Source organism: Nycticebus coucang, chromosome 23, assembly GCF_027406575.1.
Source record: "Nycticebus coucang isolate mNycCou1 chromosome 23, mNycCou1.pri, whole genome shotgun sequence".
Classification (NCBI taxonomy): Eukaryota; Metazoa; Chordata; class Mammalia; order Primates; family Lorisidae; genus Nycticebus; species Nycticebus coucang.
In genome coordinates this window covers 11,642,365-11,657,012 of record NC_069802.1, presented here as the reverse complement: position 1 = coordinate 11,657,012, position 14,648 = coordinate 11,642,365, and the positions used below count along the sequence as shown (strand labels likewise).

General features: G+C 37.8%; 1 protein-coding gene across 2 annotated transcripts in view; it reads left to right on the top strand.

Moving 5' to 3' along the window:
• The window catches only part of TMEM33 (transmembrane protein 33), a 29,943-nt gene extending 18,469 nt beyond the window's left edge, over positions 1–11,474 (top strand). For both annotated transcript variants that reach the window (XM_053577474.1, XM_053577475.1), the window contains one exon: positions 5,128–11,474. In XM_053577474.1, coding sequence (XP_053433449.1) covers positions 5,128–5,257 — 130 coding nt within the window. In that variant the 3' untranslated portion in view covers positions 5,258–11,474. The remainder of the gene's footprint in view (positions 1–5,127) is intronic.
• The last annotated feature ends 3,174 nt before the right edge of the window (positions 11,475–14,648 follow it).

Below are 14,648 nucleotides of genomic sequence, written 5' to 3'. Positions count from 1 at the left end.
GTTACTTGGGAGGCAGAGGCAGGAGAATCGCTTGAGCCCAGGAGTTGGAGGTTGCTGTGAGCTGTGATGGCACAGCACTCTACCCAGGGCAACAGCTTGAGGCTCTGTCTTAAAAAAAAAAAAAACATGTCAATTAATAAAATAAAGGAACAATAGTTTAGGATACAGTATTCACAAGCCAGTACATAAGATAAGAAAATTAACCGGGTTTGCTTTATTGTATCAGTGCTATAGTCCACAGAAGGGATTTCACAAAATAGATTTTGAAGTATTTCTAAGTATTTATTAATAATAATTACAAAGGAAAAATCATTCCATCTGTAGATATTTCTGGACCCCTTTCATCTTTTTTCTGGAATGAGTAAAGTCTTTGAATAGATGGCGATAATAGGGAGAACATTGTAGGTAGGGAGACCGTAGAAGTGAGAGTTCAGAGGCAGGAAGGTGTAAGCCTTACTTGAGGACCCTGATAGACTTATTTGACTCTACTGAGGATCATGAATGGTGATATGGAGCTAAGATTAGAAAGGTATATTGGAGCCATATAATAAAGCTTCTTGAGTAAGAAGGGTGGGAGTTTGGATTTTAACTATTAAGTATCTGAGACATGATAGTTTGGACATGGTCAAAATATTCTGATAGCCTTGTGTAGAATACTTTGGAGCAGAAAAATGGGGAAGCAGAAATATCTTAGGAAATTACTATAGTTTTTAGGAATGGAGGTTTAGATTAATATATGTTAAATTATGCATTCTGATCTCCAATACTAGAGTAATTCAGCTAAAATGAATAGCTATTTTTAGTAGTATTTTGAATGTTATTCAGGTACTGTTTTGACATAGTTTTTATTTTCTATTTTAATAGTAGAATTCAGCCAGAAATAATGAGTATATTAAAATGATCTCTATATTATATTTTCACAAGTATAGTAAAAAGAACTGAATCTGAACGCTGACCTATTATTAACCAGAGGTATGACTTTAGGCAAGTTATTTAAAATTTTAATTTCTTCATTGGTAGAGGAGGTAACCTCCTGGAGGTGAAGTGAAGTAGTATTTTTAAAAAATACTTCGAATCTCTGAAGTTGTCAGTAGTTTATTCTCCATATTCTATGATCTGATTCTCCTTTTAGGACATTTTTGTGCTCCTTTAAACAGTGTCTTTTTGTGATCCTGCCTGAAATATAGCCAGTCTCTAGTAGCAAATTAATATTCATTTTTGCTTGATTCCATGTTTTTTGCCTTTTTTCTTTTTGGGCCATTTCAGACATTATCTTCTTGAACCCCTCCCTGACATCCATTTTTTTCATCAGCAAATTTATTTTTCTTTTTCTTTTTTTTTTTTTATATATATATATTTTTTTTTTTTGTAGAGACAAGAGTTTCACTTTATTGCCCTCGGTAGAGTGCCATGGCCACAGCTCACAGCAACCTCCAACTCCTGGGCTTAGGCGATTCTCTTGCCTCAGCCTCCCGAGTAGCTGTGACTACAGGCGCCCGCCACAACGCCCGGCTATTTTTTTGTTGCAGTTTGGCCGGGGCTGGGTTTGAACCCGCCACCCTCAGTATATGGGGCTGGCGCCCTGCTCACTGAGCCACAGGCGCCGCCCAGCAAATTTATTTTTCTGTGCTGCTATATATTTCCTTCTCCACTTCCATTCTCTCCATGTTACTGTAAATCATATCCGTATGTCTAGAAGTTTAGTTTTCAGTACGCTGAAAAGAAAGGATAGCAGTAAATGACAATAACACAAATGTGCACCAAGCATCTTCAGGATCTTTCAGAAGCACACATTTTAATCAAAACAGTGGAAAGGAAATAGAAAATATTTGAGCTTATACCTAAGGAGAAACAGGCTATAAAACTACATCTTCTGCACTATACTTTTTTTGTTTAAAGGTTTTAAGCCACCTATATTCACAGTTTGTACCATTTTTACTTACTGTGATATTTATTTTCAGGTTGGTGGGACTGATACCAGTGGATGTCTAGAGCAGATAGTTCATGGCTTTGTTGTCCAATGCAGCACACTGGCCACATCTAACCATTTAAATTAATTAAAATTCATAAAATTTAAAACTCAGTTCTTGAGATTAACCACAGTTGAAATGGTCAGAAGCCATGTATTGTTGGTGTCTGTTGTTTGGACAGCCCAGATACACAACATTTTGATAAATGTTGCTGAAAGTTCTATTATCACCCTTGCTCTGTGACTTTGTGCCAGTGATAGAGCCAGTAATAAAAGAAATAGCCAGGCCTGGTGCAGTGGCTCACGATTGTAATCCTAGCACTCTGGGAGGCCGAGGTGGGTGGATTGCCTGAGCTCATGGGTTTGAGACCAGCCTGAGCCAGAGCGAAACCACGTCTCTAAAAATAGCAAGCGTTGTGGTGGGTGCTTGTAGTCCCAGCTACTTGGGAGGCTGAGGCAAGAGAATTGCTTGAGCCCAAGAGTTTGAGGTTGCTGTGAGCTATAACATCACGGCACTCTACCAAAAGCGACAAAGTGAGACTCTGTCTCAATAAAAAGGAAATAGCCATTTGACTTTATTGACCTACTGAGGCTTCATTCCTTCTAAAGACTGAGTCTGAGTTCAGGCCCCTGGGTGCCTGAAAGTGCTCAGCACACTAATAGTGTTAACTGTTACTTGAGCTCAGGACATATACCAAGAAATGACAATGATCTCTGCCCAGAAAGGTAGATAGTAGAAAGGACCTGGATTTTATTTTGAGGTAGGGAGATTGTAACATTGGAGGGGTTGGGAACCCCCATAATGATATTTGAGAAATAATTGCAGGCTCACCAAAAGGAGAAAAGGATACATCGGTTTGGAGATTGTTAGTCTAGAGCCTGAACTAATCCAATGATTAAAGAAAAAGGGAACAGATTTGAAAGATATTTAGTACATAGAATACTGGGGCAAGTGTTCATTTTTCCAAGTATCATTCCTGTCTTTGTGTGAGAGCATATTAAAGACTTTTGAAAAAGTAGATTTCTTTTTTCTAACTATAAATGTAAAACAAGATACAGAAAGGTAGAATAGGAGTTACTGCATCTCTACACAGGTTCAATCAGCACATAAGATGGAAATTACCCTTACCCTTGGTGATGCCTGAAATCACTTAGAAGTTACAGTACAGTCTATGTGCTTTTGTGTATAACTAGCCTGTAGAATGTACATGTGATGTGTATGGTATGTAATAAAGAGTACCTTATAGGCAACAAGCACAGTTCAGGCAAAGGGAAAGTCCATAAACTGTTTTGTGCACAAACATGCGACATAAATCAGTGACAGGAGTTATGGCAGGGACCAGCAGGAGATGAGATAGAAAACTAGATTGAGACCAGATTGTGGAAGCTGGTAGATGGTAGCTTGAGGAGTTGGGCTTTAGTCTGAAGGCAAAAAACATTTTAAACAGTAGAATGATCTAAGAAGTAACATTTATGGAGCATCTTCTCTATTCTCTCATTTAAACATTTAAACTTCACCACAACTGAGGCTAAAGTGCAGTGCCTCAGGTCTGTAATCCCAGCACTTGGAAGGCCAAGTTCAGAGGATTGCTTGAGGCCAGGAGTTCAGTACCAGCAATGTGAGCAACATAGCGGGATACCAACTCTTTAAAAAAAGTTTTTAATTAGTTGGGCATCTGTCTTAGCTATGTGGAGGCTGAGGCAGGAGGATGGAGTTCAGGGTGTTAGTACGCTATCACTGTGCCCATTGCACTCCAGCCTGGGCAACAGAATAAGACCCTGTCTCAAAAAAAATAAAATAATAACAACAAAATTCACTACAATTCTATGAAGTATGTGTTCTTAATTTTACACATGAGGAACTCTCTGAGAGATTTGTATATTTAGGGAAATGGTGGGATTAACCATATTGTATATTTTTTCATGTTCTCTTTTTAAAAACTATTTTAATTTGCTGGAGTTATAAACAAAAAAAATAAATAATCCCTAACCACAGTAGTCAGAGGTAGCATTTATTAAATGCCTTGTTAAACGAATGTTTCTACTCAGAGACACAGGTGTTGGGTTTGAGAATTATATTGTGTGTATTCTGTGTGGCCCATACAGTGCGTTCTAGTTATTTCTTTTATTTTCTCTAATTTGTTAATGGCTATGGTACATTCCTTCATCAGCATTTGCTTAGTATTCTAGGCATACCTCGGAGATACTGTAGGTTCATTTCCAGACTACCACAATAAAGTTAATATTACAGTAAAGCAAGTCCCATGAATTTCTTGGTTTCCCAGAGCATATAAAAGTTACATTCACACTATACCATAGTCTGTTAATGTGCAACAGCACTTTGTCAGAAAACGGGAACATTGTGGCTGGTTTGATCTTTTATAGAGTCCACCAAAACTTTCTCCGTGTAATCAACACGCTGATCAACGTTCAGCAGCATGGATTTTTAATTTCCTTCGTGAACTTTTCCTTCACATTCACAACCTGGCTAACTGGCACTAGAGGCCTGGCTTTCAACCTGTCTCAGCGTTAGAGATACTTTGTTCACTTAGCTTAATCGTTTCTAGGTTTTGATTTAAAGTGAGGGGTGTCTGACTCTTCCCCTTTCACATGAACACTTAGAGGCCATGGTAGGGTTTTTAATTTGCACCGTTTCAATACAGTTGTATCTCACGGAATAGGGAGGTCTGAGGAGAAAAGAGAGAGACAGGAAACAGTCTCTTGGAGCAGCCAGATACACGCGACAGTTTTTCATCAACGTTCAGCAGCGTGGCATTTTTAATTTCCTTCATGAACACACACGACAGTTTTTCATCTTCATGACTTCGGGACAGTCTGGTGTCCCGAAATAGTTACCATACTCACATCAAAGATCACTAATCACAGATCACCATAATGGTTATAATAATGATGAAAGCATCTGAAGTATAGTGACAATTGCTGAAACGTGACAGAGAGACATGAAATGAGCACATTCTGTTGGGAAAATGGTGCTTAGAGTCGTCTTGCTTTACTCACTGTTGCCACAATCCTTCAATTTGTTAAAAAAAATAATGCAATATCTATGGAGTGCAGTAAAGTGAGGTGCAGCAAATCAGGGTATGCCTATATGTTGCTTTTTCCTTGTGTTTCTGAAAGAAAACTATTTTATCTTACAGGACTTTGTTTAATGAACTGAGGATTGTCGTTGAACACATTATAATGAAACCTGCCTGCCCACTGTTCCTGAGAAGACTTTGTCTCCAGAGCATTGCCTTTATAAGCAGATTGGCTCCAACAGTTGCATAGTTTAACATTCAGTCAAGCTATACATACAATACAAGCATTATTAGCAGCTGGTACTTCTGCTAGGGGTTGTAATTCCAAGTGTTACACTGACCTCAATCCAATTTACATAAGTTACATAAATGCATCTCAATGGAAAAATAATCATTTTCCTAGCATGTTAAATCAAGCTTAAAAAGTTTTGAGTAAATTTTTCTATGCTGTGTTGCTAATGGTTAAGGAAGTTTGTATCTTGTGATAAAAATTACCAATTTTTTTTTTTTTTTTTTTTAGATACTGTTGTGCCTACATCATGAAATACATTTATTTCTCTGGTAAAAATAACTCTAAATTTTCTGTGTAGTTAGTAACCTAATTTATATCTGGCATGAGTTATGATAATAATTAACATGAGAATTAGTAGATTTTGAGACAGTATTTTTCCATTTAGTAATTTTGGTTCATGATTTTAACGGAAGCACTTCCCCCTATATTTAACTTCAAATTGTTACTGAATTGACTTTGTGCTGCTGAATTCTATATGTACCTTACGCTCTGACCTAAAATTTTATTTCTATGATTCCTGCTCTGGCTTTGAGTATTTTTTAAAAGACTCAATTTATAAGCCTTTTATCCAATTGGATAAATAAATACTTGGGGTCACCTAACCATTTTACATTAAAAAGCAGTAACACAGATTTCCTTTCATAGACCCACTGAGTAACATTTTTCAAATAGGAAGTCCTTCTTTTACAATGTGGACACATAGGTAATTAGTATTATTGTAATTCATAGAATTACCTAGTTCAGATTCCTGACAGGAAATTTTCTCAGTTTCTTAGGCTTGAATTTTTAAAGACAGTTGTAGCAGTTTAGATGCCTTTTGAATGGAATGTAACTGAAGATTGATCATCTGACTATACTTGTGTCTATTCTGAAGTAATAATGAAAAGCATCCTGTAGGGCGGCGCCTGTGGCTCAGTCAGTAGGGCGCCGGCCCCATATACCGAGGGTGGCGGGTTCAAACCCGGCCCCAGCTGAACTGCAAACCAAAAAATAGCTGGGCGTTGTGGTGGGCGCCTGTAGTCCCAGCTGCTGGGGAGGCTGAGGCAAGAGAATCGCTTCAGCCCAGGAGTTGGAGGTTGCTGTGAGTTGTGTGATGCCATGGCACTCTACCGAGGGTGATAAAGTGAGACTCTGTCTCTACAAAAAAAAAGAAAAGCATCCTGTAGATTACATATTTAAATATCAAATCTAATTTAGAGGTTAAATGGAAAGGTTTATAGGTAAGCTAATTGGGAATGGGACTGGGGGAGAACCTGTGGGGGAATAATGGCATTTCAGTCTTGTAATACACAAATTTGGGGGAATTTGATATATTATACAACTGTGATTTGGGTTGTATAATGTGTTCTGTTCATTGAGCTCCCATAAATTCTTTCATGAAATTCATGCTGATCCTCATTACTTTCGCATGATTGGAAATGTTTAAAACATTGCACAATTTTAGTATTAAGTGACGGTGGTTTTGTAACCAATTTCCTCTGCATGTAATTTGGATTTCTCAGATACATTTATTAATAACTTATCAGTAACATCAGTTTTCTTTTTGTTCAATTTCCTAATCTTCAGAAAGATTCTATACTTAAGGTAGATTACAAGAAAAATTCTACTTGATAGCTCAACTAGAACCAACTATTTTTGTAGTATTTATCCACTAAGTTGGAGAAGCAGCCTCCTGATACGCAGTTGATTTTGTGCATGTCTGGTTAGCCTCATTATCACTATACATGTAATCTGATGGCTTTAAATACTGACCTTTCTAGAGCAATAAAGTGATTACAATGTTAAGTAAACATACTACTGATTTCTAATTATGTTTTTAAAAATTGAGTCTAGAATTGTATCAGGAAATTTTGGCAGCTGAAGGCTTGTTTTGGAGTTATTGGGGGTGTTTTCTCTGTAATTTGTTTTATCCTGGTAATTTTACATTTACAGAAGAGTTTGAAAAATGTACAGAGTTCTTGCATATCCATTTTGGATATGTGTGTTAACATCTTACATAATTTTAGTAGAATGTGTATCCAAAGTAAGAAATTAACCCTAGCACAATATTAACTAAAGAACACAACTTAAATTTCACCAGTTTTTCCATTTTTTTGTTTTCTTTTTGTGTCCCCTATTTTTACTATGATTGTCTTTTACTTTTAAAGATTTATGTAAGTATGTTTCTGGTTTGAGTTTTTCCTCTTTATTTTGAAAGATTTCTTTAAAGGAAATAATTCATGTTGGGGTTGGGGGTTTTTGTTTTGTTTTGTTCCTTTGAAACAGTCTCACTCTGTTGCCCAGGCTAAAGTGCCATGGCATCAGCCTATACCACAACAACCTCAAACTCCTGAGTTCAAGGGATCCGCTTGTCTCAGCTTCCTGAGTAGCTAGGACTACAGGCACCTACCACAACAACCTGATAATTTTTTCTATTTTTTTGTAGAGATGGGGTCTCACTTTTGCTCAGGGCTGATCTCAATTGCCTGAACTCCAGGGATCCTCCCGCCTCGGCCTCCCAGAGTGCTAGGATTAGAGTCGTGAGCCCTCGCTTCCAGCCAGTTTATGTTGGTTTTAATGAAAAGGATTTTCAGTAAAATCACTACAATATAAAACACTCTGCGTTAAATCAAGGCTTTTTATCACACAATAGGATTATATTTCTGATATGCTGATATTTAGACTGAAGGAAAACAAATTTGCTTCTTAAAGGAGGGCTTAATATATAATTTAAACACTCTTAAACTCACAAAAAAATAAATATTACAATTTGAGCATTTCAAGATGTTTCGGTTGCATGAACTTGCTGCAAATCCTGCAGTATAAATATTTGCAGCCAGCAAATTTGGCACCTGAAATTATTGTGTTGCATGTACATCTGTGAAATTTAAATTAAAGGAATATAATAACAGTATAAGCAATGAAAGCAGTGGGAGGAAGTAACTCTTCTGCATACCTGAATGTATTTTTACTTACAGGTTTAAAAGAATTTGATTTAAGTCCAGATGTTTAATTCTTCAGGAAGTAGTATAATGCTGCTGTTCTGATACTTCTGAATATTAAGCCTTGAACAAGTAGAAGTCTCATACAAAACCTACTTTATTCTAGCAAGGATTCTATATTCCTTTTGTATATCTGGTAACTATTAAACTATTTAACAGCTGTCTAAGGAGAAATTTCTTAAATACAGTTCATATTTAAATTTTTGTAGAATAAAATGCTCTGAGGTAGATGCTCCTGGAAGAAAGCAAGAGAGAAAGCTAACTTTTTTTTTTTTTTTTGAGACAGAGTCTTACTTTGTTGCCCTTGGTAGAGTGCCCTGGCATCATAGATCATAGCAACCTCAAACTCTTGGGCTCAGTGTAATCCTGCCTTAGCTTCCCCAGTAGCTGGACTATAGGCACCCACCACCAGGCCTGGCTTTCTTTTTTTTTTTTTTTAAGAGATTGGGTCTCACTCCTTCCTCGGTCTGGTCTTGAACTCCTGAACTCAGGCAACGGCTTGCCTTGGCCTCCCAGAGTGCTAGGATTACAGGCATTAGCCACCATGCCCAGCCTAGAAAGCTAACTTTTTGAAAAAATTAAATTTGGGGGCAGCTCCTGTGGCTCAGTGAGTAGGTTGCCAGCCCCATATACCAAGAGTGGTGGGTTCGAACCTGGCCCAGACCAAACTGCAACAAAAAAAATAGCCAGGCGCTGTGGCAGGTGCCTGTAGTGCCAGCTAGTGGGGAGGCTGAGGCAAGAGAATCTCCTAAGCCCAAGAACTGGAGGTTGCTGTGAGCTGTGATGCTATGGCACTCTCCCAAGGGTGACGAAATGAGACTCTGTCTCTTAAAAAAAAAAAAAAGAAATTTAATTTGGAAGAATTGAAAGGCTTTAAAAAAAAAAAGCTTTAGATCAGAATAAATGAAATTAATTTTGAGGAATTGAGGTAAAGACATTTAACTAATGCTAAGGAATTTACTTTGATTAGTAAGTTGATCTAACACCTCCCACCACAGCCCTAAGCAGATCCTTCTTAGGATCTGCTCCCTCAAAGCTGTCCCCTAAATTAGACTAATTTTTGATACTCAGAAATGAAAGCCTCAGTTATGTTTGAAATCAACAGATGGTGCTTTTTCCTCGAGTAGCCCCCCAACCACCGTTTTCACAGGCTGTGTTGGAAGGTTAAATGCCACTAAGGTTATGTCAGTCATAAAACGAAGGATCTGAATTTCATGACCCTTTTAAATGTATAATCATTCAATATTGAACAGATATTTAGTAAGTATTTACTGTGGGTACACTTTGTAAATACTGGTATTCAAAAGAAATACCCTTGTTGATATGGACTGTCTAGGAAAACAGTAAAATAGGCCCCAATTGGGATGTGGCATCATTCAGATCAGGTCTCTCCTGTCTTTTCATACCAAGTGAGTGCCTGAACACACCAGTATAAATGTGTTCTTCGTCTTCTGTTGTGTAGAAAAATGATCCTTCAAATTTGTCATCATCACTTTGTAGATATACTAGATAAGTCCAGTTCAATCTTTTTTAAAATGTAGACTTTTCACAGTAAAATATGTTGAAATTTTGGGATACTGTATCAGGAATGGTAGGTAGATTGGAAAATTAAGTTTGAGTTGCGTAGACAACTAGTTTATCTTAACACCTTTTTGAAATTCTCTAGAATTAGGAGAATTCCATAGAAGCTATATGAATGCTCATATAGTAGATCAGCAAATAGTCAGCAAATAGTCTGTAGTATACCAAAGACATACCTATATAAATCCAGAAGTTATTACCAGAAATTGTTTAAATGAGCAGTCTTCTTCTATTTAGGGTAGAAAGCTATTGAGTCTTATTCAGAATAAGGAGCTGCCAAAAGTTTGAGAGGCTTCCTGGTAATAGTTATTCCAGGAAATACTTACGTTCTAAAGTGGTATTTATGAGTTTTCTTTAGAAGGACTTTATTCCCGTGTCTGAGATTAACTACATATAGTCTTTCCTGTCTTGTGCTTATAGAAAATCTGACCTGCACTAAATTTGAGTTGATGTGATGAGATAAAAGTACAGTATTTTTTTAATCTAAAGCTGATTCCTTTCTTAGAAAATGAGGAAAAATATTGTAGATGGATATCTTTGCTGGGATCTAAACAGTTAGCTCATATTCCATGAGAAAAGCCTAAGAATCATTTTTTTCCTTCATAGCCTTCCAAAGCTGCTTTTTTTTGATAGGCTCTGCACTTTGAAACTAACCTTTTTTTCTTGCTTCATGACAGCTTAATTCCAAACATTTACTGTTTTCCTTTGTAACGTTAAGATAGGACAATTACATTTGACATTAATTTTTGCCTTAACATGCATATTTGTAAGTTAAGACCAAATGGGCAAAGTCATTGCCAGGTAACATTTATGATGTGTAGATAATGGAACAAATGTAAAAGGGTAGCAGAGATTAGAAACAAAGTCATAAAAACTGCTTGATTTATAAATGCATTACTTCTGGTGCTTTATATAATGGGATATATTGAACTAAAAAATTTGTATACACAGTGTGTCAGCATTTCTTAGTAACTTTTCTTGAATCGATTTTTAATATCTAGTATTGTACAGGTTGGGGAGTTACATTCTTCGGGCCAGCACTATACAGACTATATAAATTTATAAAATAAATTGAAAAATTCATCATTCCCCTGTATTCAAGACCAAAGCACATAAATGTTAATGTAGGGCTCAGAGGGGAAATATACTTCGCCTGCATATTTGAGAAAATGTGAAGTCCTTTCAAGAAAATCTAATAAACATAATAATCATAGCCTGCTGACACTAAGGAAAAAGGACCTCATTCACTCTTTCTTTTATGCAGCGATTTACTGGTCCCTACTGATTTCCAAATCGGATCACTGTAGTAAATTATCCATGCTGGTACCTGTGAAAGTAAGCCCTGGGATCCATATTTGTTTTGTGTTCTGCTTAAATCAGCAGGAATGATAAATTTAATGGTGTGAAATTGGAAGTATCAAGGGCTTTCTTTGGTGATTGAGTGAAATAATGCCTCTACTTGTAATTTACTGTGACCCTTTTTCTCTGTGTGTGCTTTGTATGTCTTAATATTTATTTCAATACAAATTAAATTGTTTCTTCATCTGTATTGTTATATCTAAGATTTTATTGATGTAAAAATCAAGTTGTAGAATAAAAATCTCTCTGGACTTAAGCAAATTTTAAGATGTACCTTGCAAAAGAACATTTATACCTAGAATTCAGCTTCTGTTTGAGTGTAACTGCCTATTCGTATTGTTAGAATAAAAATTTAGATACACTTCTATTGTCTTTAACCTTTCACAAATAATAGAAATGCTGTAATTTTGAGGTCTAGTGTGAAATTACAAAAATTGTGTCTGAGATGTTAACTAGAAAAAAAATTATATCGGATGTCTCAGCTGTTTGCTCACTTCTGTTTTTTATCTAGTAAAATTTATAGCCTAGTGGATGAGTTATTTATAATCCTAAAATGATTCACAGTATACAATATATCCAAAATCATCAGTCAACACAAGGTAACAGAGAAATAAACGCCTAGGTGTTTAAAATTGGCAAATACTTTTCAGTCAGCAGTACACTGTACAAACAAGTTGAATAAATTTTTTTTTAGAGACAAGAGTCTCACTTTGTAGCCCTCGGAAGAGTGCCATGGGGTCACAGCTCACAGCAACCTCCTCCAGCTCTTAGCTCTCTTGCCTCAGCCTTCCGAGTAGCTGGGACTGCAGGTGCCTGCCACAATGCCCAGCTATTTTTTTGTTGCAGTTTGGCCAGGGTCAGGTTCGAACCCACCACCTACGGTATATGGGCCAGCGTCCTACTCAGTGAGCCACAGGCACTAAATAAATTTGAGTTAAATAAATTCTTGTCCACTTGGAGATTATCATCTAAGAGGTATGGTGGAAATCAGTTAAAAGGCAGTTCTGATAGGTGAATAAATATTGGATTAGTGAGTAATCGAATTGACCACCTATGGAGAAAAGTGGTAATCCAATTAAAAAGAGTGTTAGGAAAATTGATTTTTTTTTTTTTTTTTAGAGACAGAGTCTCACTTTATGGCCCTCGGTAGAGTGCCGTGGCCTCACACAGCTCACAGCAACCTCCAACTCCTGGGCTTAAGCGATTCTCTTGCCTCAGCCTCCCGAGTAGCTGGGACTACAGGCGGAAAATTGATTTCTTAAAGATTTAATGGTGTGGAGTCTAGTCATAGGGACATATACATTGATTCATAATGCTCTTTGCTTCTGCACGTAGAAATATTTGGAGCTATCTATAAAATTCTGAGCTTTAGGAAAAGAAAAATATTTCACTCCTTGAGGCTTGTTGAATGGAGAGACTTCAAGAAAGTAGTACGCTGAGACTTAAGAATTATCAGTGTAGGGCGGCGCCTGTGGCTCAGTGAGTAGGGTGCCGGCCCCATATGCCGAGGGTGGCGGGTTCAAACCCAGCCCCGGCCAAAGTGCAACAAAAAAATAGCCGGGTGTTGTGGCGGGCGCCTGTAGTCCCAGCTGCTCGGGAGGCTGAGGCAAGAGAATCGCGTAAGCCCAAGAGCTAGAGGTTGCTGTGAGCCGTGTGACACCACGGCACTCTACCGAGGGCCATAAAGTGAGACTCTGTCTCTACAAAAAAAAAAGAATTATCAGTGTAAGCAGGTGATTTGTCAGCCAAGGACTTTTTTTTTTTTTTTTTTTTTTTTTTGGTTTTTGGCCAGGGCTGGGTTTGAACCCGCCACCTCTGGCATATGAGACTGGCACCCTATTCCTTGAGCCACAGGCGCCGTCCAGCCAAGGACATTTTAAAAGTTTATCTTACTATGGTAAATTTTGACACACATAAAAATAGCTTAATGAATGCCATAATTTTTTTTTTTTTTTTGGCGACACAGTCTCAGTCTGTCACCCTGAGTAGAATGCCATGGCGTCACAGTTCACAGCAACCTCAAACTCTTGGGCTTAAACCATTCTCTTGCCTCAGCCTCCCAAGTAGCTGGGACTACAGGCGCCCGCCAGAATACCCGGCTATTTTTTGTTGCAGTTGTCATTGTTGTTTAGCAGGCCTGGGCCGGGTTCTAACCTACCAGCCCCCATGTATGTGGCTGGCGCCAAGCCAGAAAGGGATATTTTGCCTTTGCCAAACTCTTCAGTCTCTCCCTCCTAAAAGAGATGGTGTATCCAGCTATTTGTTCTTAAAAACATGAGAAGGTGTGATTTTGATTGGCAGTCTCACCAAAAACAGAATAGAGGCAGTTCAGTTCTGCAAAGAGGGAGTCCTGTTAACCAAAGAACTTTTGAGGCTATGCCAGTAATAAGATAGATTAAATATTAGGACTATTGTCTTTATTAAATTTCCTTCAAAATAAATATTAATACATCTCAAATAGATTGGAGGATTTACGTGAATTTAATCACAATTTTATATTTACATCCTTTTTAAAAATACTCATAATTTGCAGTTTTTAATACTTAAAAGTTGAAGCTTTACAACCATTATTACATAGCAAGGGAATTTAAGTAACAGACCACAGGTTCAAGGAAATGTAACTTGCAGTGATCCAGAATAAAATGGTTTATTTCTTTTTGTCATTAATTCATAAAAGATACTACTGTATACTGAGGTTTCACCATTCTGAAATAATGGTCCTGGCTACTATGAAGTTTCAGTTTCATGTTTGGCAGTTCAAAGCATGTCTGTTGAAGTGTTTAGAAATTCCTTTTTTAAAAACCACTTCATCGGGTGGCACCTGTGGCTCAGTGAATAGGACGCCAGTCCCATATACTGAGGATGGTGGGTTCAAACCCGGCCCCGGCCAAACTGCAACAAAAAATAGCAGGGCATTGTGGCAGGCACCTGTAGTGTCAGCCATGTGGGAGGCTGAGGCAAGAGAATCGCTTGAGCCCTAGAGTTGGAGGTTGCTGTGAGCTGAGACGTCACGGCACTCTACCGAGGGCGATAAAATGAGACTCTGTCTCTACAAAAAAAAAAAAAAAAACCACTTCATCTAGAAGGCTAAATTTCCTCTGGGCCATTGTACTATTTGGCTTAGTTTGAATTAATGTTTTTTATGAACTTTATTTCCCTTTCCTGAGGACAGTCCTCAATTTCAAAATAAAAGCAAAACAAACATTTTGGGGGAGGAGGGATGGTATTTGGGGGGACTTCACCTAATGTGCATGATGCATGGTACATTTCAAAACTATTAAGAAAAGAGTATAATTGGGCGGCGCCTGTGGCTCAGTCGGTAGGGCGCCGGCCCCATATACCGAGGGTGGCGGGTTCAAAGCCAGCTCCGGCCAAACTGCAACCAAAATATAGCCGGGCGTTGTGGCGGGCGCCTGCAGTCCCAGCTA